We start from the raw sequence: 26,411 nt of genomic DNA on the forward strand, positions 1-26,411 counted from the left end.
ACTGGGGAGATCTGGAAGGGCAGGCACAGGAAGACCTATGAATAGACTTAGGAGGTGACCAATTAGCTAATAAACACTTATTAAGGAACTACTATGTTCTAAACATTGTGCCAATCACCAGGGATACAAAGAAATATAAAAGATGTTCCCAGTTCTCAAGGAGTTGACAGTCTAATGGACAATATGCAAATAATTACAGCTAAGTTATTATTATTATTATCATCATCATCATCATTATTGCTGTTGTTATAAAAATTGGAAATAATCAACTGATAGAAAACACTTAATACTAATTAAGAAAGGGCAAGAAAAATTTTAGCTTTTAGCTGAAGTAACCATGGAATCCAGGTTCCATGAGGAGAGAAAAGAGAGATGAGGAAATTCTATGCATGGGTAATAATAGCCAGTGAAAATGCCCAGAGTCAGAAGAGAGATGAGGAAATTCTATGCATGGGTAATAATAGCCAGTGAAAATGCACAGAGTCAGAAGATGATGTCTCCTGTTTGAGGAACACTTAGCATGATCTTAGAGATATTAAGGAAAAAAAAAACACCCTAGTCTCCTAGGGTGCTGATTTATACCTAAAATAATCTGAACTGGAGAAAATGCTCATCTTGTCTGGGAATTGAAGTAAAACATGGAATCCAGGTTCCACGAGGAGAGAAGAGTGAGATAAGGAAATTCTACGCATGGGTCATCGCCAATGAAAATGCTGGAATAAGAAGATGATGTCTCTTGCTTGAAGAAGATGTAGGACGATCTTAGCGATATTAAGACAAAAATGCTTTAGTCTCTTAAATACTTCCCAATATGCTTAAAATAAATTGAACTAGTTACTCCTGGGAAAGGTGACAACAAATTACCTTTAAAGTGTAAATTATCATTACAAGATTCTTTTCTGAGAACATGTTTTCATTATGAGAAATTAGAGGGCACAGAATTTTGAGAGTACCCATAAATAGAGAAAAAGCACAGAAAAGGGAAAATTTAAATACCGAGATACATTTTTGCTTTTTAGCAGTTTTGCCCAGAGCCACCCCAGACTAATTTGATGGTTAAATTTATGGAGTTCTCATATTCTCATAGCGTCAGAACTAGAAAGAATCCCAGAGGCTATAGAATTTTACTTCCTATTTTTTAAAATGAGGAAACTAAGGTCAGAAGGAGTAAATCACCTAAAGGTTATATAGGTAGTCAGAGTCCTCTGGCTCCAAAACCAGTATTTATTTATTTATTTATTTATTTATTTATTTTCCTCACTAATCAAGTGTTCTTCTTCCTGAAAGAACAAAAAAAAGCTCTAATCCCACTAGTTTGAAGAAGAGGAGAAAAGCAGAGTAATGGCCCTGAGGGTTGAGGGGGATTCTGGGAAGCTTCAGAGAGTACAATAATTGAGGAGTATGGGTACTTGCTGAGTTCTTTGAGATGTGTCAGCATGTTAGGATGGACTCCTGGGAAGCTCAAGCTTCTTCCATTCTTTAGCCATGTGACTGTGGGCAGATTAACTAGCTTTTCTGAACCTCATTTTGTATCAAATAAAATATCCTAAAACTTAACTTCTGGGGAGGCTTTTATGAAAAATAAGAATTAGAGCTGGAGGGAGCCAAGCTCCTCAGATCTGGCTCCCCAAGGTTGGTTTTTGTGGATATCATGGGATTGTAGAGCCGACATCTCAAGGGACTGTAGGGAGCTTCTTTCTGCAGTGTATTCTATATGTCTCCACCCTTTCATCATCCCAAATCTTTCTTCCTCCTGTATCATTTTACCTTAACTAGTCAAGAAACTAAACCTTCATGTCACCTCCTCTCTGCCATGGCCTGAATACTTCCTAGTACACCTGGATTCCTTTTATGAGTGGTCTTCCCTCCATTAGAATGTAAGCTCCTTGAAGGCAGGAACCTCCAAGTTGGCTTGCTTTATTTCCCTTTCCTTTTCCCTCCTCTATTTGGCACAGGGTGATACGCATGATAAAGGCCTAACATTTGTTCTATCTAATCTAACCTCTTTATTTTTACAGTTATGTAGTATAATGGATAAAACTCTGGACTAAGAGTCAGAAGATGCTTGAATTTAAATCCTGTCTGACTCAAGTGCATTACTCTGGGCAAATCACTTCTCTCAGCTTCACATTTCTCATCTGTAAAATAGGGATGATATATATTAGATTACTTGCCAGCTAGGGGAGGGGATGGAGGGCAGGGGGAAATTTGGAACATAAGGTTTTGCAAGTTCCAAGATTTGGAAATGATCCATGCATATGTTTTGAAAATAAAAAGCTTTAATAAGAAAAAAAAAAGGGGATTATAGTATGTTCCTCACAGAATTATGTGAGATCACATGAGATATTTATATAATGTAAATATTAGAACCCCATCTAAATATTATTATTATTATTACTATTAAAGAAATTGAAGCTTTGAAAGATTAGGTGCTTACCTAATGCCATATAGATAGCAGATGTAGTTGAAGACTGTATTTTTTAGATACATGATGTATACTATGTACTGCACTCATAAATGTACCTCTGTTAGAAAAGTGCATCTGTGCGCTTTTCCCCAAATTGACATAATTTCCCGCTTCTAGAAGATTTTAAGAATGCTGGCAAACCTGTTTATAATACAGGAATGTAAATTCCACAGGTCTTAAATGATTTCTTTATTGGCCCATAAACAATAAAGGTCTCACTGGAATACTTTCTAGAGGACTGAGAATTTCAGTGGCACCCGGCAGAAAGTAAGACTTAACAGACTTCAAAGACAGATCTACTTAGTGTAATTAGTAACTTGGAATTATATAACACCTTTCCTCTAAGGAGCCCCAGGCACTTTTAGGCCAGGTTTTCAAAAAGAGTAGGGGGAAAAATTGGGTAAGAAATTAACTCACAGTTAATGGGTGCAGTTGTGGATATCCTGAGCTTGATGGGAAAATAGGCTCGGTCAGATGAAATGCTTCACGAAAACTTTTGTTTTACAGCTCTACATCTGTTTTGCCATTTTTTTTTTGGGGGGGGGGAAGATAGATTCCTGAGTCAAATGGTTAGGTCAGGGTGTCATGTGATCACATCCCCTCAGCCTAGAGGGATAATTAGAGGGAGAGAGAGATTGCTTAATAGTGATGTAAGCATCCTGGGGATGCGCTGCTGACCCTGGGGACACTTGGGGTCAACTCAGGGGAGTCCCTAATTGACTTCAAGGATCTCTAGGATCACTGCAATTTCCCCCTGGGCACATGAATAACTGTTTTCTGACACTCCCTTCACACCCTTTCCTTCGGGACAGCTTTTCCCACTTCAACTAAAGCTGCCCCCCCAGGGTTTTCAGGAAAAAAAAAAAAAAAGATTTCACAGAGCCTAGGGACAAATTCTAAGACTCTGAAGCTGCTGACTCTCTCTTAGCTTTTCTTTTTTGGTTGGACAATGATTCTCTCCTACTCACCCCTCCCCCATAGCTTGTTCATTCCCTTTCTTCTTTCTTTGCTCCCTTCCTTTCCAGTTCTATCTTCTATCTTCCCATCATTTTTCCTCTCTTTATTTTTAGATTTTCCCCTGTCTCCTTCCCCTACTCCTTTCATTTTCTTTATCTTTTGCATGATTGTGTCTACACAACACTACAGAGGCAATACGGGAGGATGAGACAATTATGTAATTACACAAAGAAGTCTGCTACTGACGATGATGGTGGTGGAGTGGATGGGAACGAAGAGAAGAAATTGGAAAGACTGGATTGTTAAAACTAATCAAGTTGACTAGGCAATACATTAGATGCTTAAGAGAATACTTAAATTTGTCCTTAGCAAATATACATTTAAATCTGATTTCAATAAAATCTATTTTAATCTGAATATATTTGTTAGTAGGCACAATTTCTCCTCCCCTTCTCTCTCTCTTTTTCTTTCTTTCTTTCTTTCTTTCTTTCTTTCTTTCTTTCTTTCTTTCTTTCTTTCTTTCTTTCTTTCTTTCTTTCTTTCTTTCTTTCTTTCTTTCTTTCTTTCTTTCTTTCTTTCTTTCTTTCTTTCTTTCTTTCTTTCTCTCTTTCTCTCTCTCTTTCTCTCTTTCTTTCTTTCTTTCTCTCTTTCTCTCTCTCTCTTTCTTTCTCTCTCTCTCTTTCTTTCTCTCTCTCTCTTTCTTTCTTTCTCTCTCTCTCTTTCTTTCTTTCTTTCTTTCTTTCTTTCTTTCTTTCTTTATTTCTTTCTTTCTCTCTCTCTTTCTTTCTCTCTCTCTCTCTTTCTTTCTTTCTTTCTTTCTTTCTTTCTTTCTTTCTTTCTTTCTTTCTTTCTTTCTTTCTTTCTTTCTTTCTTTCTTTCTTTCTTTCTTTCTTTCTTTCTTTCTTTCTTTCTTTCTTTCTTTCTTTCTTTCTCTTTCTCCCCCCTCTCCCCCTTCCATATATATTCAACTCCCCAACAACCACACATTCTACTGAATGCCAAGACAAATGCCAACAGAAAGGAGAAGCCAAGTATATTTAATTTCTTTTAGGCTTATTGCCTGATTCTTTTAGGCCCAGACTATTTCCTTTTATCCCCTCAGCACTTAGGACAGTGTAGTATTTATTTCTTTTCATAAATGCTGTGAGCACTATTCTTATAATATATACTTCTGCTTGTTTAGTTAGAGTTGTGAAATCTTCATCTTTGGTTTGCATTTTAAGGTCACTAGACATTGAGAATTAAATGAATATCCATACTTTAAGTAAGGATCCCATTTTCATTCCCTCTTAGGAAAGGCACTCAGAAGAGGAAGAAGGTAAGAGACAGGGTGATGGTTATTTCTAGTAGTTAATGCCCCATTTATAGATTCCAGTAGGATTAGGAACATCAAGAGTTCTTCCCTCTGACATTTCAATATTTCTCGTGAGGTCAATCAGTTTTGCACCAACAATCAGAAGATGGAAAAGTCTATAGACATCATCTTCTCCGTATCCCTCATTTTACAGATATGTAACCTGAGACCCAGAGGGGTTGAGACTTGTTTAAAGTCACCCAACTGATAAGGAACAGAGGCAGAATTCAAATAGCGGTCCTAGGATTCTCAATTCTGTGTTATTAGTGTTGTTTTTAGTCCTTTATATCACATTGACTCTTATACAAAGGAAACGAGATTTTAAAATAAGTACTTATTCACTTTCAGAGAAGGATTATATTGCTGTTCAAATGAACTTTTCCCTTTATCTTAATTTTTATTGAGAAGTCCTTTGATACAGACATATTGATGATGCAGGGGATAAAAATTCATCCCCTGCAAACTCTCAACTCTTGTGACCAGAGGAAGGAAATTTCCTCCTTTTTTCCTTGTCTGTGAACACTTTTTCTTCCCTTTAAAGCAATTAAATGAGTACCTTCATTAGTCAACATTTTTTGAAAATTTAATGATGTTGCCTACTCATTTGTGGAAGTGACAGAATTCAGCCTTCTCATTTCCTTGATGTGGGTTCTCCATGTATGATGCAAATAAAAATTCAACCATGCCCTTACATCCCGTGTGACTTTTCTATGACCTAATATATTGGTAGACTTCCTTTAGTTCTCTTAACATTGTTTAGGTGTTTTGGAGTATTCAGATTTTCAATTGGTTATCTCTTTTGATATCACCACATGACTAATCTATTTTTTTCTTTTAGGAAAACATCTTAGTGAGTGATGTTTTACCTACTTATGTTATTTTTGTACAATTCTTGTATAACTAGTTGACTTCACATAATAATTAGCAAATTTAGGGCTCAGAGTTTCCACTAAAACTTTCCACATCTATCTTTTCTTAATTCTTGAAACACACATGAGCAATTTTGAACTTCTCTATCAGAAATGGTAACCAAGGCAGAGTCACCCAGGCTAGAACACCAATATACAGCACATATGCAACACTTGGATTGTTCAGTTGTTTTTCAGTTTCATCTGCCTCTTTGATACCATTTGGGTTTTCTTGGCAAAGATATTGGAGTGGTTCCAGCTCTTTTTACAGATGAGGAAACTGAGGTAAAGAGATAAGTTACTTAGGGTCAGTATGTGTTCGAGGACAGATTTGAACTCAGGAAAATGAGTCTTTTTAACTTTGGACTTAGTACAATGAATTTTGCCAACTAGCTATCCACACTTTGGATTAAAGACCTCTATTCCTGTGGCTCATGGAAATCATAGTTCTAACATTTCATAGTGTTATGATCTTTTCCAACTTTACCCCTGATGCAGTTACCATTATACCTTCCTCCCTAGGATCCTCACCCTCACCCTTATCTCATGGGTAACAAGTGATCAATGTGGGGGATAGGACTTCCTATTTCCCTGTGTATTTCCCTCTTTTGCCATTCCTCTTTTCTTTCATTACTCCTTCCCCCAACTGTTTGTCAGACTTTCTAGTTCTAGCTCTATGATATATCTTTCAACTGAAAATGTATGAGTCACTTTGGTCTTAATTTAGTATTTTTAGTATTGAGATGATTCTCAAAGTCACGGCTACCATTTCTCATATATATTCTTCTTATTTTATTTTGCTCATAGTGCGATGAAAAGAGAACTAGAGGGTTAATGAAGGACAGCCTCATGTGGCCATGTCACTTCTATGAGACCCAGAGAGGTCTCAATTATAGAGTAAGAACACTCGAGGAAACTGATTCTTAGGGTCACTTTTAGCTCTGCTATTTCATGATTGCCTGAATGGCTTACTCTGGTATTAGCCTCCAATAAAGTAATACCTTCATCCCTCATCGTATCTAGGAGGTGACCCTCAATTCCCACTCTCTGGAAAAGTTTCAAATTTGGGTCCAGGTTGCTAAAGTTGGAGAGATTCTTTACCAGGTTGGCCATATGTAGAATAATGGGTTTTGTCTGTTTATTTGTTTATTTATTTTTACAATAGCAACTTAAGCCTCAGAAGGGTGATCTACCTTGGTGGAGTAAGTTACTCCAGTGGAATCACGGCTCTCTGAAGCATTTAATCTTTTTTATTTCATTCTCCTTTTCCCCTCCTTTCCCTTTTCCCCTTTCTTTTTGGATAAAAACTGCCAGGTTATATTATCGAGGTTTCTAGTCTAAAAAGGATTTCAGTTTCTTTTCAACCTTTCTTTCATTAACTTGCTAAATGGTGATAGCCAGCCTAATCATTGCAGACTGGTTGTTGATCACTAATGTATTGGGATTGCTTCTCCTGAATAAGTATGGCAAAAGGGCTTTTTAAAAATTTAATTGACTCTTTTCTGACTCTGCTAACCTGTTACCTCTTATAGTTCCAGCATCAGTTTATGAATTTGTTGACTTAAAACAAACCACCCAAAGATTAAAATGTCAATAATATGATTCGTCTTTAACAATTGTATAGAATGTCTTTATAGAACATATTGTGTTTTTTTTAAAGCATACCCGATTGCAGGGTAACTTTGACTGAGGCTCACGTTACATAACAATGGGAGCCTTTCTTAGCAAAGGGTCATGAATGATATTTCATATACCAACAAACACTGGGACTTGCCCCAATGGTTACTCACCTTTCATGATTGCGCTTTCATAAATTATACAAACTTTAGAGTGGGTTGATGTGAGTCCAGGAAATGTTGCCTAGACAGAAAAATATGATCAGATTGATTCGCCACAGCTCTTTATTTACCTTGGTTGTATTGTTGGGACCCAGCAACATTAATCCTACCCCTTGCGTGTTGGCAATGGAACTCCCTTTAATTTCTTAAACACCTTATACTCTTCAAAAATGCTTTCACGCACCTCATCTTATTTGATCTGTTCTCACAAAAACTCTGTGTGTTTGGTAGAGCAGTTTTTACTAGCCCCATCTTACAGATGAGGAGACTAAGTCCCAAAGACCTTGATTAAAGTGATGAGGGAATTAGTGTCAGAGCCAGGACTGGGACTTAGGACTTGGAATTCAGTTGTCTTTCCACTACATCATGCTGCCTGACATGGTAAGAGGGCCTCTAGAAAATGAGCCAACTGAATTGTATATCCTGCATCCAATTTTTCCATTTTACCCAGACCTGGCTTTGGAGTAGGGCTGGTCTACATGACAGTGGAAGAATCAGTCTAGGACCAAAAAATGTGGTTTCCATTCAGCTGCAGTAGCATAAACAGAGTTGAGAAGCCTTCTAAATAACAGCTTGCTTTTTGCAGAATATTTTTTTTTTCCTGCTTGGACCATTCAGAGATGGAGGGAGCCTATTTCTGAGCAACAACAAAAGAAGAAATTAATAAAAGCAATGGTGCTTTAAACCTCTTATTCTTTGGGCACATGATGATATCACAGATAAAACGAATGATAATTTAGAGTGGGCACATTCCCAGTGTTGTACGTTTTCACACCGATATGTCATAAGGGAGAGGTGTCTAATGGTAGAGTACATGGCTTTGCATGCTGCTTCACGAGATTGCTTCTTTTCCTTTTGTAAGCATTCAAAAATGAATGTTTAAGGGAGAGAGATCCAACCAGCCTATTGTTAGCTCTTTGGGATTGTTTTCTAAGTTTTCATTCTTTTCCTAAGTTAATACTCTTGAATATCTATGAGCTGTCACATTTTTGGTAAGTAATAACTGTGTCAAGCTGTGCTGACAAAATGTCCCAGCATCACTGTTAATATGCATTGTCATTTTAAGCATGAAACAGTTTAGCTAATGATTTATCTCGTATAATGCAGCACTTGGGGCAGCTGTATGATTTGTCTCTTTAGCAAGTCAAGTAATTTCTTTAACAAAATGTTAAGCACAGATGGGCCATAAGCTGTCAGTTAACCATTATTGTGCATACATCTGCTTGCTTTCAATGCACTGTTTTATGTATTCAGACAGTTACTTAGCTGTAGCTCCCTGAAAAGCTGGACGTACTCTGATTGGCAAATAAAATGTTCATTTGTCTCTTCTTCCTATTGTTTTGTTTTGGTAACACATGTCAGCAGCTCAATTACCCAGTTCATTAACAGCTCCCAGTGGACATGATGGCCAACCCATGATAAGGAGAGTGATTGTGGCACATATGGGCAATAATAGCCTGTCTCTTGGCAATTGTAAATAAAAGTCACTTGGCCCGTCTCCTTTTACTGGGACTACTGTTTTCCTGTTCCCCTTCAGAGTGCGAATTACCTTTTTCTTTCAGTGCAATTGAATCCCAAACAAATAAAATATAGTTCACTGGTTTTAAAACTGAGAGGGAAGAGAGAGGGCTAGAATGAAGATGGAGGATATCTAACTTTCCACAGCAGCTGCTGTTTTTTCTTTTGCTTTGTTTTTAATATAACTGGAAAAAGGATAGCTCTGAATGTCAGAGACTGTTCTTAGGAAATTGTTAGCTAATTAATTAGTTAACAAATCAGTTTACCTAATTGAATAGTAGCACATTTTTCTTGGGGCTCCTCTATTCTCATTTTCTCATCTGAGACTACTTCCTCATGGTTCTTCAGGAGTTAAAAGAAAAAATAGCTATTTGATTTTTTTTTTTTTGCTAGTTTGTTGTTTGCAGATAGTAGTGGCTTTCAAAGTGGAATAATTGGAGTGTGGCTTAATCAAAGAGATTCGTGTGTAGAATTTTTTTTTTTTTTGGTTATTATTTTTCATCTGGGAGACCAAGCTTCAGGAAAAAAGTGCTAAGAGCATCCGTGTTAATTTCAGGCCTTTTTCTGCCTGCCTAAGTCAATCAAGGATTTCTTTCTTCACTTCTGTTATTGGGACAAGTTCACACGGGAGTTCCAACTTCTGTGTTTTTTTGGTTGTTCCCTGATTTCCTATTAAGGAAATTATATTGCTCTGGTAGAAGCAGAAGGGGCATGAAGACAAAAACACAAACATAATAAAGTATGCTAGTAAGTATATTCATGTGACATAAAAAATAAACCTTTCCATTAAAAAAAAGTCATCATTCTAAGAGTCAGAGTCAGATACTCATGAACTGGAGAAGAACTATCATACTTCCAAACACAAAACACACCAATTGTTGATTTTTTTCCTTGACAAAAGGAGTTGGACTCTTCCTATTCCTGTATAGATGAATGGTGCATTATGTGACTAAGCAATATCACTAAGATGACAGAAGAAAAACTATCTTATAAATATGGGTGGGGACCTGGAATTCAAACTGGCGGATTTAATGAAACCTAAAGGGTCCCGATACCATTGCAATCTCCTATTGGGCATCCTAGGCTAGCAGAGCTCAAGACCTCCGAGGTCATTTTACTGAAATACAACAGCTCTTATCTTAAGTAAACATACAATACTCTGTGTTGTGGATTTAAAATAACTCACAGGTGACTGACTGAATTGACTTTAGACCTTCTGAACTTGTCCCCTGCTGCCTGCCATATTCATAACTAATCTGTACTCTCCACCCAGGGTAGTGGGCACTTGGGGAGTTGTTGAGTGTCAGAGTTTATTTGTGCTATTTTGATTAGCACAAACCTGGCAGGAGCTTATTTTCTTTTTAATGACCCCTTGCTGTGAGTCGGAGGTTTCAGGAGGAGGGACTGGGTAGAGAGGAGGGGAATAGCATTACATTCTCTAGCCAAGAAGTGGTGGACTGCTGGGCTGGAACCTTTGTAGGTAAATGGTTGGAGACTCTTAATTAGACTTTAGTGTTCTTGTGAGAGCCTTTATCTTAAAAGAAAAAAGGAAACTCCAACCAAGAAACACCTTGTAATAAACTGGCTCATCATTTTTGCATTAGCCAAAGGCCTTTTTTGGGGGGGGGATGGAGGGGTGGAGATGGAGATGAAGTTGCTGATAAAGAGGAAAAGAAAGAAAGAAAGAAAAAAACCACCATCTTCTGAATTTCTGCTATTTTATCAACTACGAAATAGCAATTGCTCAGAACTTGGATTCATGCTAATATGGACCCTTAGTCTGTTTTGTCTGTTTCAGCTGAATTATCAGAGCAAATGAGCTCTATAGATTTATTCCACAGTTCCTACAGAAAAACAAAATAAGCCTCTAGGTTTTTGTCTTGCAATGATTCATCTATTTTTTACTATATATACATAAATATATGTTTGTATATATAACATATGTATATGTACATATATTTGAAAATATGTTTTTGAAATTACAGCAAAAAGCAAAAATACCTCGAGTACTTTTGAGCTTGTGAATTAATGTGGAAGAGAAGGTTCCAGGTGCTGAAGCCTCTGGACTGGAGAAGCTTGGATTAACCCCTACTGTGCATCCATTTCAACCTCCCCTCCTCCCCCCCCAACCCCAACCTCCCCTTTCTCATCCACTGCAGCTTTCTTTGTGTCTCCTGCGCCCTGCCAGGCAGGTGTCAGAGCCCTGAATGCGCGTAAATGCCCCGTTGATGGATTCCACAGATGGAGCGTGGAAATTGGTAGAATAGGCCTCAGCCACAGGCCATTTCTTGGGACCCAACAAAAGCCTCCAAATAAGTCAACAAAAATCCCAAAGATCACAAAGGGAAAGTGTCATTTGTCATTTACTCTGGGTCTGTGAGGGAGTCTCAGTCTTGCTTCAGTCCTCCTGGCTTGCACCCGAGTAAACACGATAGAGGTCATTCACATCTTTCTCAGTGTAAAAAGGCTACTGCAGATCAGTAAACAGTTAGCTGCCCCATTGTGTCCCCTCTGCTGAATGATAAAGCTCACAAGTATAGGACAGTCCACACTTAGTCCCATAGGTGCATTAAATTTTGAGTGATCTCAGAAAAACCTCATGGAAACAGAAAGATAATATTTCATTCTGGGAGCACATAAAAAAAATCTATACAATTCTCTGGAGTGATTTAATATCGATCCGGTCTTAAGTTAGAGAAATCCAGCATCGTGGGATGTAAAAAAAAATGTGTAGTGTCCAGCCTGGGGATATCAACCTGGAAGAAGAGAGAAACATCATTCTTATTTGAAATGGGGCAATTTTATAGCTAAAGGGCGATTGCCAAGGTAGCTCTGCCTTGAAAGTGTTGCTGAGGGAGCTTTCCTCATCCCCCATTCCCCATCTCCCCCGCTTCTAACCTCCTGTGTTTGTAAAGTGTATTGTGGTATATCTGAAGCAAGCATAGGTTGAACTGGTTGTTATGTTTGGGTTTTTAATTATTCAAATGAAAAGTCTTGTTGAGAGGAAAAACAATTCAGGGGAACTATCATTTTGTTCTTCAGTTTTTGCCTTCACTCATGTTAGCATCATATTTATCTGGAAGCTGATAACTATAGAATTCCACATGACTAAATCCCTATGAAATTGTGGAAAGATTTTATATATAATAGTGTTAACTAGGATGAAATATTTCCTGAGGCCACAGAACAGATCACAAGGGGTTAAGGGACAAAGACTTGCTCTCTAATTCTGTAATTCCTTCTTTAATTAAACTTCATGGTTAGTCCACTGGTGGTACTTAAGGCTTCTCCTCCCATTTCGATTTGCTCCTGAAGGGAGGAATTTGTAATCCTGTGGGGTATGATTGTTGTCCAATACTTGATCCCCTTTATTACTGATGATTCTCATTTCCCCAAGCTTAATTATGGAAGTAGAAAAATGATGGGAAGGCATTGAGGCAAGTAAAAAGTTGGGCACATGGAAATCCATAGGTAGATTTGACAGGGAGAGGTAGATGAGGTGGTCCTAAGAATTATGGCATTGAGCTACCAGGTGAAATGATAATGGCTTTTTGCTTCTGAGTAACTTGGGAAAGACTCCTCCTGTTCAAGGTTATCTGGGTAGTCTTCTTTAAAAATAACTTAAAATAGTTTTCAGTCTTCCAAATCTTGGGTTAAACTATCCTTGAAGAGGTTCCAGGGGGAAAGGTAGAGGAGGGAAGTCATACTTTACTAGAAATAAGAGCTGGGATGATCAGTTTTAATGACCCATTATAGAATGGCAGACTGGATTGTGGAATTAGTAATCTGTATTGTCTGTGGAGATGGATTGTAAATGGTGGGTATGATGAACTTAATGTTCTTAACAGATCAAAGAGTGATGATTTGATGATTTGATCCATTTCTTAGTAGGAGACATCAATGATTGAAGTAACAGACACATTAATTAATGGTCATAGTGGTTGATTTAATGCATCTCTTAGATGTGGTCATGATGTTACTCAGAAGTCATCTGATATTGGAAAGTGATTTAAGATTTAGGTAGTATTATAATAATTAGTTCATTTGTGAATGTGAATTTTGAATTTTCCTTTATTTCTTTTTAAGAATTCCATGTGAAAAGAAATATATTTAAAATACTAGAGGAGACTTAATGAACACTTAGTTTTATTCTTTTCTATTTGGGCTAATCCTGTTTGTACATTTATATGTTCCTATATTCTCAAAGTTTCTATGTTTTGGATGAAAAATTATTCCCTAATGTTTAATTGATGTCAGCACATGCACAAAATCTCCCCCCCCTCTAAATGCAACTTTTGATATTCAGGTGATTTTAGGTATTTAGGTGATATTAGTCATTTTAGGTTATTAGAAGACAATTTGTTGATAAGACTTTCAATTTCCCAAAGTACTTATCTTACTTAACCCCCAGAATTAATTTATAGAAGAATTTGGAAGATGATGAAGTAAAATGATCTGGCAATTCCATTCTCATCATTTTTAATAACCTAAATTATGTGGATATCCACCCACATATTCTCATCCTGTGCAACTCCTGTCCAGGTAGCCCTTGTGAGTTTCCCACAGGGAATTCAGTGAGTGGGATGAAGGTCTTTCTCTGTATCTTCTGACATTACATGGGTACCAACGAAGCACACAAGCTGCTTATCTGTTCTCTCTTGCTCTTACCATATGACTGGTCTACCTTCTTTTCCATCTGTCCATTGATTTGATGAGAACTTTTCTTTGTTGATCATATGTTTTGGCCTCTTAATGCCCACCATGCACCATTGAGATGAAAAGATAGTATTGGTTTTCAGAATTGATATTATCATAGCTACTTCTGTACAAAAACAATCAGCCTGATTCTGTTGTATCAGAAAAAAATAGTCACACGATCCCTTGGAATCTATTATAGAAACATTTCCTTCCTCTCAATTTTTACATCTGTAACCCAAACTTTTTTTGAATTTTTAACTCGACAATCTCCTTCCTAACAAACATAATGTATATATGATATCTACCTGTATCTATATCTATTTTGAATCAGGTATGTATATATAAATGTTTTATATATATATGGAAATAATATATAAATAGATACCTGATTCAAAATAGGTAGACTTTTTTCTTAAAATAACTTAGTTTTATGATATTTTGTGATATAACAAGTTAGGATTTGGAATCTTTGTATTAATTTAATCTTTTACCAAAGGACAAATTATGAGATATGAGTGAAACCAATAATTATTCTCCAGGTCCAGCTAACTTTTGCAATTGGCTCCAGCTTCTGATGGTTCAAAGGGAGCAATATCCAGCAAAATGAAGGGTCACCATCTTTGCCTGAAGGGCAGAAGATTGTCTATCTGGCAACAGTCTCTTTCATTAGCAGGCCTTGGCCAGAAAAGTATGAGTTCTATGGGGCCATGAGATTCTTGCTTTTCTAACTTTCTGAACAGAGGAGAAAAACTCTCAATCCTCCTTGCTTGCTTGTCCTTTCAAAGAGGAAGATATTAATGACTTTAGGATAAATTAAAGCATAATTCAAAAGGTCTTCTGGTAGTGGGTTTTGATATGAAAAGTAAAAATTAAAAGTACTAATCTAAAAGAAGAATAACCCGGACAAGTCAAATCAATGAAATACAATGGGATGGAATTCTGGGTTAATCCACTGAGAATTTTGTCACAATCAAAAGTGAAGTTGATTGCCATTTTGAAGGAAACATGCTGCTTATTCTGTTCATATAGATTTTCTTAAAATAATAATAATACATCTTCTCCTATTTGTGTGTTATTGTGAAGATAGTCGTTTGTTCTTTCGGCTTAAACTATTGGGATAGAAATGAGAGTAAATGATTCTCAGTAATGACAAATGAATGCTAAAACTCATTTTCTTTATGAAGGTATATATATTATGACTGGTTTGCCATTCTGTATAATTGAATTTTTTCCTTCTTAACATGATGATTGGACCACTGATATAGTTTACATATGAGATTATATTGAATCTAATTGTGTCTCAGAAGTAAGACTAGTTAACTTTGCTCAAAGTCTCTGAGTTATAGCAACAGAGATAAACTTTGTCCCTCTCCCCTTGCCTTTGATTTATCTGAAAAATAGTTTTGCTTCACTTCATTACAATGTAATTGTAATGTTACATATAACAGCTCATTTGATTCTCACAAATACCTTGGTCCTATTATTATCCCCAATCTTCAGATGAGGAAGTTGAGGAAATTGAGAGAAGTTAATTGATTTTACTCAGGGCCAGATAATAATTAACTGTGTGAAGAATTTGACTCCAGGTTTTACTGTCTCTAAGGGCAACCTCTCTACTACTTTGTGTGTTTGTTTGTTTGTTTTTAGTGTGTCCTTGTATTTAGGCTATCAAAAACTTAAAACTTCACTAAGATCTTTGGGATATCAAAAATATTACGAACATAAGGGATAATAATTTCCACAAATGGAGCAATGGGAAAAGTGCCTCCTCTTCCTGAGTTCAAAACTGTTCTCTGACACTAACCAACTATGCGACTCTGGGCAAGTCCTTTAACTCCCTGTGCCTCAGTTTCCTCATCTGAGCTAGAGAAGGGAATTGCAAACCACTCCTGTATCTTTGCTAAGGAAATCCCAAATGAGATCATGGATTCAGACACGACTGAACAAGATCTGAGATGTTTTTGTAGGGAAAGTACATTGTTAATCTAACAGTGCTATCTAAATATAAGCTATCATTATCATCGTCATCATTATTAGAGAGATTGTTTTTTAGTTTTAAAGTTTAAAAATTAAATTTTAATTTTTAAATTAAATCTATGGTATATTTCTTAGTATCTTAATGCTTTTTAAAAATTTATTGATATCTGTAAATGATCCGTTGTCATTTTTTTAGGCTAGTATTACATATTTCTAGAAAAAGACTCAATCTTAAGGAGACTACTTATATAAGCATATATTTGTCTTCAGATCCTTTTTTTTTTTACTTATGATAAATGTAACTAATTTTCACCTTTACCTCTTCATTTTTCAGTGTTTGAGATTATTTTACTAAGCAATTTTCTAACTCTCTAATGAAAAATTACAGATTATTTACATTTTATCTACAGATAATCTATATTAACCTGTGATAATTCCCTACACTGATGAAATCCTAGGATTAGACAAGCAAAGAGTAATTTATTCTGACACTAGAATAGGACCTTAAGTTTGTGCTCTTAAGATGAAGTCATTGTCCTTCAGACCTCGTGGGATACTCCTTTGGGGATCTAACTTATCAGAGTTGGGATAGAGGGCATTTTTCTTCAGGTGTTGGTAGGAAATGATCCCTGAAGGTTCCAGCTTTGAGATATTTCCTAATAGCTTTGTTTTTAACATCACTTCAAGCTTTTACCATAGTTCTAAAGGCTTTAGAAATGTTAGCTGTTCTTTGTGTGATTTGCATAGTCAATACATAAAATCTCATAAAATGTTTTAAAAATAAATGGCAAAGAGATATTACCCACTAATCTTATTCTTCATACCTTGATTTGATATTTAAGAAAGCAGCGTTACCTTCTTAAATATAAGTCATTTTTGAAGTTCGTGTTGGGTTCATTGACTGATTTTCCCAGTAGGGGAATCTGTGGAACATTGACTAATCCCAGGTTCTGTATTGAGATCCCAAGGATCCCAGAAGACTTGAGGTTTTGTAGCATAAAAAAAACCCAAAAACCAAAAACCAAAAAACAAATTTTGTTGAATAGGGAAGTTGGAAAGGACTCTCTTGGTTACCTTTAAACAGCAGTGTTGACTACCACAATGACAATGCCAGATGAAAGTGTAGCCAGAATGCTTAGCCGGGAGGCCTCCTACTGTAAATAATAGAGAGGTGAGAGAGGTTATTTAAGGCAAAAATCAAGGATTTGTGTCAGTGCTAATGTGTTGATTCATCTCATTAACACAAACACAGATAGTAGATTTTATGTTTAGAATTACTGTATTTCTCATCCCAAATTAGAGTTTAATTACAAATGATTCCCATTGGATTGTTCATTTCCCAGTATTCTAAGTCACTCCTGACATTTATTGGAGTAATCTTTTCTCCTTCCCTTAGGGAGCTCAGGGAACTTGCTTCCTTTCCCTTTCCTTATAGCCTCTTCTCCCTTCTAGCCCTTAATAACTCTCCTTCAGGCCAAACCCTTCTTTTCTTGAAGAGCGACAATTAGCTAATCTGATAAATTTAATGCACTAATGGGAGTTTGTTACCCTTGTTTGTTTTTTTTATGCCAAATGTTCAAAATAAACAATTTTCTGAGAACTATAAAATATGATTTTAATATCAACAAATTATAAATAATAAAATTAATAATAAATGAGCGTTATCACTAAGTTAATAGTTTTTATTATTTTATTGATTTGTGTAAGTAAAATAAGAAAATGTACATAATGACATCACAAGATTGATAGAAAATATTGAAATGGAAAAATATATAAGTATACAGATATGTGTATGCATGGGTGTGTGGTTAGAATTATACATCAGGTCTACTGGGGTCTGCTCTTTCATCCTATGGTGAAGGAATTTGAAAAAGAAAGTTCTTTAATCTCCAAAAATTATTTCAATTCTTTAATGTCTCTATATAGTATAAATGTATATTTATGATTATTTATTAATACAATAAATACATTTGTAAGTTTATAATGCAAAGAATAATAATGATACGTCATGGAAAATAATGGAATTTTTCAAAAAATTGTAATTAAATTTCCCTTTCCCTTAGAAAGTTTTCAGCTCCTCAGCTAAATTTTCATATTCTTTTTCTTTTTCTTTTTTTTTTTTCCCCTTTCTTTTGAAAAACTACTTGTTAGCTTCAGCACCTCAATCTGATGAGGGCTCGGATATTGACTCGGAGCCAGATTTACCACTAAAGAGGAAGCAGCGACGGAGCCGGACGACCTTCACTGCAGAGCAGCTGGAAGAGCTGGAAAGGGCTTTTGAAAGAACCCACTACCCTGACATTTATACCCGAGAAGAACTAGCCCAAAGGGCTAAGCTCACGGAAGCCCGAGTTCAGGTACCAATAACGGAAGAAATCTATTAGATCCATGATTTTTTTTTTTAATTTTATTTATAAATTTTTTTGACAGTATATATGCATGAGTAATTTTTTTTTATAACATTATCCCTTGTATTCATTTTTCCAAATTATCCCCTCCCTCCCTCTACCCCCTCCCCCAGATGACAGGCAATCCCATACATTTTACATGGGTTACAATATAACCTAGATACAATATATGTGTGTAAATCTAATTTTCTTGGTGCACATTAAGTATTAGATTCCGAAGATATAAGTAACCTGGGTAGATAGACAGTAGTGCTAACAATTTACATTCACTTCCCAGTGTTCCTTCTCTGGGTGTAGTTGTTTCTGTCCATCATTGATCAACTGGAAGTGAGTTGAGATCCATGATTCTAATTTATGTTCTTAGGGCTGACTGGGACCATGGAAATAGGTTGGTCTAACCAGGACTTTGGTCCACAGTAGCATAATTTATAGGGCACTGATAGCAAGTACATTCTCTCAGTTTTTATACTGAGCTTAGCACTTAGCATTTATTTATCTATTAATTAATTCATTTATTCATTCATTTAATCTTCTATTTACTTATCTATACATTGAGGAACATCTTGGTTTATTGGTATATTATATATTTGGTATATATATATTGCTTAATAAATTGATATTCTTAGAAGATTGAACCTTTGTTTCCTCTTTCACCTACTTAATCATCCATCCATCCTTTCATCCATCCATCTCTCTCTCTCTCTCTCTCTCTCTCTCTCTCTCTCTCTCTCTCTCTCTCTCTCTCTCTCTCTCTCTCTCTTGTTTTACTGATTGATGTAGGGAATTCTTGTTCAGGAAATTCCTTTTACAATCTATATCACCAACTACTCAGCCAATTATTGCCTTAGGACTTATGAAGTTGTTTTTAAAATTTTTTTTTTTGATAATTATATTTTATGTGGTTAATTTCCATTGTAAATTTATGTATTTTATTTTGTACATTTGAAAACATTCTGAAGTATCCATAGACTTCACTAGGTTACTAAACATAACACATTTCCTGGGGTACTGAGTTAACTTTGTTCACTTGGAAAATGCACATTCTATATATAGATGCTAAAGTGTTCACAATCAGAGTAAAGGCTGGGACAGCCATTTGGGCCATTCTCTTTTCCTGCAGCCTGCCTTATCTCAGTACTAGGAAACATTCTCTACTCTAGCAAAGTAAGGTAGTTCCCTCAGAGCAGTAGAGTCCCATTGGATTCTGATGTGATTCTAATTTCTTCTTGGTTGCTTATTCAGAGATTATTCTAATCCTCTTGACTCATCCTAGGATCGACAGGATTCGACAGATAATTTATGAGAAATTAATGTGCTTAGTTTATTAAGTTTTATTAATGGTTATTACTATTCTAACATTCATTAAGTCAATATGAATAGAATGTTGGATTTAGAATGAGAAAGCCCTGAACTCAGATCCTGCCTTTTGCATTCACTTACCAGGAGACCTTGGGTAAGTCATTTAGCCTCATTTTTAAATCAGACAACTCCCTGACACTTTACTATGTTATGGAGGGGTTATTCTGAGATGGTAAGAGAATGTTATACTGAAATTTCCCTACATGAAACCAGAGATCCTTCAAATTCTTGCATCTAGGAAGTACTTTGAAAGGTGGGGAGTGTATATAGTAGCTATGATAAAGTCTTGTACTGAAACTATAATCCTGTAAAATGCAATATCATAAAACTAACTTATTTTTTTTTTTTAAGCTGAGGCATTAGGGTTAAGTGACTTGCTCAAGGTCACACAACTAAGAAGTGTTAAGTGTCTGAGGTCATATTTGAACTCAGGTCCTCTTAACTTCAGGGTTGGTGCTCTATCCACTGCACCATCTAACTGTTCCCATGAAGCTAACTTTTATTAAATACCAACTGTATACAGGACATTGTGTTCTGGAAGAGGAAGATAATGAAATTTAGATGAGACATGAAGTTTGTCTTTAAGAAGCTTGCTTTCTTTGAGGGAATGAGACTAATACAAATTGCTGTAACACAGTATTTCCTAAGTGCATGAGGTTTTTTTTTTTTTTTTTGATAAATATTCAATGCATGATTTTTGAATTGATTTCAATTTTGAAAACTCATGCATTTTTGAGGAGAAAGTGATAGAATTTTCTAGCTAGCACTAAAAGCACATTTGAAGAATAAATTATTAGTTTCTCAGCACAGCAGACATTTTCAAGTGTGGACATTATAATTTGGCTGCTTGTGTTTCCAAACACTCAGAATGCTGTTCTTCATTTCCTAAACATGAAATGATCTAGTCTTAAAATGAACAAAAATCAATTGAGATAAGTCTCTCTTCATAAAGCAGCATATCTCCCTATAGTCAATCAAACAAATAATAAAACCTCTAAAAATCCATAACTAAAGAGAGTGAATGGAGACACAGAGTATTTTTGCAGATAATATTTATTTTCCTATATTGAAAATGGAGCTGCCTTACAGAATAAATTTCAAAACCATAAAATGAGGTTGGATAGTGTCATGTAAAACTCTTTCTGCTCAGCAGATATTAAAAAAATACAAATTCTAGCTGATTAGAGCAAACCAACAAGTTTTCTCCCTACTTGTTCGTATTTTTCCATATCAGTGACCTACAGTTGGCCAAAAAAGCAGAACCCCTCATTAACATAACAGCTGTCTTACTGTGGCTTTAACCCGGTGACTTTTTACATTCCTTACGGCTTCCTCAGTTCCCTTGGGACACATCGTGCCTCACACCATGGCTATGATCTACGGCCTAACAAATTCCCGACAACATATAGCATATGGATCTTTTGCTCAACCCAGCATGGAAGAAAAGATAGTAGTCAATTGGTGATAAAAATTCAAGAACAAAAGCCTTTTTTTTTTTTTTTCTTTTTTGGATAAAGATGATCTGGAAAAGAAGGAGATAAACATGGCTCTGTTTTTAGTAACACTCAAGTAGGGATTGTTTCAGTTTTTGATGGTTGAAAAATAAAATAAAAACAAGGAAAGAGACACACAATTCCTCTGATTCCAACTCAAATTACCCCCCCCCTTTTTTTTTTTTGTCAAGTATGATATCTCAGGAAATGTGTTTCTAACAATATTATGAACATATATACACATACGTATCTATAGATATGTATATATATACATATAAAGATAAAATGACATATAAATAATTTTATATGACATAAATGTCAGCTTTTCATCTTCTTTACTATAGTAGAAGATAAACTTTTAATATTTTTAGTTCAGTGGGTTTTTTTTCCAGTCTATCTTCACATGGAAAGATGTATTGAATTTCCTGTGCTAAACTGTGAATTTTAATAAAAACAAACAAAAAAAAGTGTTGTGTCTCCAGAGACTGTTTGTTCAATTTATCTGGCATCCTTCTCCAAAGAGAAGTGAGTTGGCAAATGACAAAAACATCTATAGGAATTGAAACTCTACTTTCCCTCTTGTAATGTATCAAATTATGTAATATTATAGCATAGCTTAGTAGGGGGCAATAGAAAGAGAATTCTTTGCCTCTCTGGTGATCAGCTGATAGTCTGAACCATAGGGATTTATAGTTCTTGTAATTTTATCTTGGCTTAAGTTATTGTAGCTGTTACTATGCAAATAATCGCAGGTAATAAAGTTTTAGTGGGAAAGAATGACTCTCACTAGATTTTATGATGTGCAAAATACCTATTTCTTGCATGCTTTCATGAGAGTGTTTTATTTCATATATTATTTCCTTAAACTAGGCAAATATGACCATTCTGTTTTTATAGAAGGAAAGCTAGAACAAAGAGAGGAAAATTCACAGGATGCAGTGAGAAATCAATTTCTTGGACTAGAAGAGAGGAAAGCTGATTTTTCATCCAGGTTCTGCCATTAAGAGGCTGTGTGACCTTCAGGACATTACTTCATCTGTCTCAGGCTAGATTAGGTGCTCTCTCTAAGGTTCCTTTCACTTCTAAAATTCAATGTTTCCAGGAGCTATTCATTGGTGGTTCAAGGTCTCAGACCAGGTCTGGAACTCAGACTAGGTTGGAATAAATACTTGGGGTTGGAACAGAATGTGGCCAGATCTGATTGCTCCCTCTTAAGTTCATATATTCCACAGAGGCACCTGGAGGGACAGTGAATAGAGCACTGGTCCTGGATTCAGGAAGCCTCGAGTTGAAATCCAGGCTCAAACAGTTAGTAGCTGAGCAAGTCATTCAGCCTCAGTTTCCTCATCTCTAAAATGAGGACAATAGTAATTTTTACCTTTTAGGTTATTATGAGGATAAATAAAATGAGATAATAATTGTAAAAGCGATAGCAGGATGTACTTAATAGATTGCATTTTCGTGTGAAATCTTTTTAAAAATTATTATACTATCTTTTGGATATTCTTATTTTATTCTATAAATTAAAAATAAATTTAAAAAAATTAAACAAGATAATAATTGTAAAAAAGGGATAGTAGGATGTACATAATAAATTTTCATCTTCCCGTGCAATTAAAAAATATTATACTATCTTTTGGGTATGCTTGCTTTATTCTACAAATTAAAAATAAATTTAAAAAAATAAAATAAAGCACTTAGTGAACATCAAGTTCCATAGAAATGCTAGCAGTACTTGTTATTTCTCCTCTGGTTGTCCTTTTGACTATACACATAATGGGAGAGATGATCAAGATGACGTGACCACCATTATTTTCTTTCTTCTCTCCACTTTTTATATGATGGTGATGAGTAAATAGGGTCAGTGGCAGGAGAAGGGCTGTTTGGAAACCAGAGCAGATGTGCAAAGGAAGTGACATGTCTTGAGATCTATTACATTAGCATAAGAGTCCATCCTGAGCTTGTGCTAATTTGCAAGGACCACAGAAGACATGATGTTCTTCACACCTTGATGTTATTCACTTAATGTTTTTTAATGAAGAACAGTAATTTGTTAGTTTATATAAACTTGAGACAGCAAGTGAGAATAATGTCCAACATGGTTAGCCATTGATGGATCCTGCCTGTTTCTGTTGGAAATGCAAGAAGCATGATATTTTAATGTAGATTCTAGAATGTTAAAATGAGGGAAGATCTCTTCCAAGTCCCTTATTTTTCAGAGGAGGGAACTGAAGCTTAGAGAGGTAAACAGTGACCTAAGACCATTCTGCTATTTAGCAAAGGGAAGATGATGAAGTAGAAGGAGCACAAACTTAGAGTTAAGTGGGTTCAAATCAGAATTAAGTGGGTTCAAATCCAGCTTTATGACTTATTAGCTATATAACCTTTCTCTCTGATTTTGATTCCAAAACTATATATGAGAAGTTATAATAAGAAGGTTTGACACAGAAATTCTTAAATTGGAATCCCCGACCTTGTGATAATTTTAGTATTTTGATAATTGTATTTCAATGTAATTGATTTTCTTTGCAATTCTACAAATGCTATTTTATGCAATGAACAATATCATATGAAAAGGATCCCATAGGTCCAGGACAAACACACACACACACACACACACACACACTCACAATTAAGAACTTCTAGACTGCAAGGATGAAGCAGTGTGTACACAGTCATGAGCAGATCCATGGAAGAGGGAAATGCTAAGTTTAAGAAGTAGTAAATTAGTGTGGTTATAATACAATGTTGTGAAGATTATTAAAAATTAAATAATCTGGAAAAGTAACATGTGACAAGAATTATGGAGGTTTAAAATTATATATACCTCTAAGTAGAATCCTTCTAAGGGTCCCTCTTAAATTTTAGAATTTTGCATAAGGCCTATGTAAAATAATTGCACAAAGAAACTGTCTTTTCATTTCTAAGACAACTGGATTTCTGGCTAATATTTATTCTCTTTTTCTTCTGTCTCCTCATAGTCATAAAAATAATTTAAAAAGAGGCCTCATAAGTATATTATTCTCCTCATTTTAAACACTTGATTCCCTGTCTGTGAGGAATAATATAATGTTTCACAGTTTGAACGGAAAGCAACATTGTTCCTTGTTTTGTGTTTTGTTGAAATTTTAATGGTTAATCCAGAACTGCATATACAAAGGCCATAGGAATTCACAGGCAGACCAATAAGACCTGAAGCCTGGTGGCAAAGCATAGTTAATGGGGTAGCCTTTGAAAACAATGGCATCTGGGGCACAAGAGCAATCTGAAGCTTTAGACATATGGCCTATGTAACCAATCTACAATATTGAGTCATTAGATGCCAAGGTTTTAATATTTTTTGTTACCTACTTTATTCAGTGTTATATATAAACACATACTTATGTAATATATATATACATGTACATATTCTATGTATATATAAATGTGTATAATAATGTATGGTCTATGATATATTTGTACACAATTATATATAAGTGTGTACGTATATCTATACATATATAAATGCATATATACTATGTGTAAATGCACATACATAATATATGATCTATATCTGTATCTACATATATAAATCTATATCTCTCTATTTATATGTGTAGAGACAAGTAGAGAAGAATGGTGATGGTGAGAGGGAATAGATTGCTGTTGTCCCTACTCCTACTTACTCATTCTGACCTCCCCAAAGCTAACACAGGACCCATGAGAATTCTGAAGCCCTTTCTCTAACCCTCAAACTTGGTTCTCCTTATTCTCTTTATCCCTCTCCCTCCCACTCTTCCTACCCACATCAAATCTCAGGGAAAACAGAAAGCTGAATGCTCTTGCTCCTCTTTCTCTTGTCAGTAAGGGGGTCTTTAATCTATTTTAGCATGAAAAAATTTATTAAGAATGTACTATTATATCATCGGTGAAACCCTCAAATTTTAAATTAAATCCATAGGTCTGGTTTAGCAACCGCCGGGCAAGATGGAGGAAGCAAGCTGGGGCCAATCAACTGATGGCTTTCAACCATCTCATTCCGGGGGGATTCCCTCCTACTGCCATGCCTACTCTTCCAACATACCAGCTGTCGGAGACCTCCTATCAGCCTACATCGATCCCACAAGGTATGTTGGAAAGGAGCAAATGAGATAAAATAGAATTTCTTTATTCAGACTATATATGTATGTATGTATATGTATACACACACACATATATATACCCCCATATGTTGTTGAGTTATTTCAGTTATTTCTGTGCGATCCCATGTGGGGATGTGGGGTTTTCTCGGTTGCCATTTCTTTCTCCAGCTCATTTTATAATATCATCTATATTCATCTTCCCATTTAGGATCTGGAAGAATAAGGGAATTCATAGTTTAGCCATATTTAATCATGTTTTAATTGTTTGTAATTATGTTTCAAGACCATTGTATACAATGTACAAAGTTGCCATGACTGACCTGTGATATGTAGACATCTTAGTAGTAACATAATTCTGCTTGGATCTTTACAATTGTGTCCCTAGTGAATTTAAATGTAGACCCATCTAAAATCAGTGATCTGGCTGTCCTATTCTAACATCTCTCAGATGGTCCCTGGACACCAGCTCTGTTTGGCCTTGGTGTTCAATTAATCATTACTTTTCACTGAGGCTGATCACAGGACAGTGGTCATACCAACAGTTCAAGGATAAAGGGCCAATAACTGTACCACTCACAAAGGCAGCTTTGATTGCCTTCCTTAGCTGCTAATATAACAAAGGAAAAGAAAACAGAAAAAAAAAAAAAAACCAACTACATATTAGATTTAAAAAAAAAACATTTAGCCCAACTGCAAATTCACAGTCATAATTCCATTGGTTATGGAATTAATATTACTCCAAGCTTCTGAAAAAGGGAGATCTTGGGAATTTGGACCTGAAAGCCAAAGGTCCAGTTATAATTGCCCCTACCAATCAATTCTGTACACTACGGTTCAGTATTTTCATGTTGCTTGGTTCTTCTGGGAAGATCATTTCTACCTTGTCCAGCTGATGACTATATATATATATATATATATATATATATATATATATATATATATATATATATATATATATATATATATATATATATATATATATATATATATATATATATATATATATATATATTTTAAAGCAAAGTTCAAACTGTTTGACTATCAGGTACACGCAATTATAGATTAGGGTATCCTTCAGGAAAACAAAGTTAACTTCTATCCACCTCCTAACATGTCCCTGAATTCTTTCCTTCTTGTCTTCTAGTCAGTGACCCCATTTCCTCCACTTGATCCTGTTCTCTCTCTACATTCCATTGGCTGTTAGCAGATTGTGGGAATCCCATTGATAAATTCTTGGTATTTGGAGAGAGCAGTATCAGTAGAATCCTGATTCTGACCATTATTAATTGTTACGTCATTGGGCAAGTCTTTTC

General features: G+C 35.5%; 1 protein-coding gene across 1 annotated transcript in view; it reads left to right on the top strand.

Annotated features, from left to right (window-relative positions):
• PAX3 (paired box 3) overlaps positions 1–26,411 on the top strand; it is a 79,198-nt gene that overhangs the window by 51,508 nt on the left and 1,279 nt on the right. The window contains exons 5-6 of the mRNA XM_074301963.1: positions 17,869–18,074; positions 24,918–25,083. Coding sequence (XP_074158064.1) covers positions 17,869–18,074; positions 24,918–25,083 — 372 coding nt within the window. The remainder of the gene's footprint in view (positions 1–17,868; positions 18,075–24,917; positions 25,084–26,411) is intronic.

This window comes from Sminthopsis crassicaudata, chromosome 3, assembly GCF_048593235.1.
Source record: "Sminthopsis crassicaudata isolate SCR6 chromosome 3, ASM4859323v1, whole genome shotgun sequence".
NCBI classification, from domain to species: domain Eukaryota; kingdom Metazoa; phylum Chordata; class Mammalia; order Dasyuromorphia; family Dasyuridae; genus Sminthopsis; species Sminthopsis crassicaudata.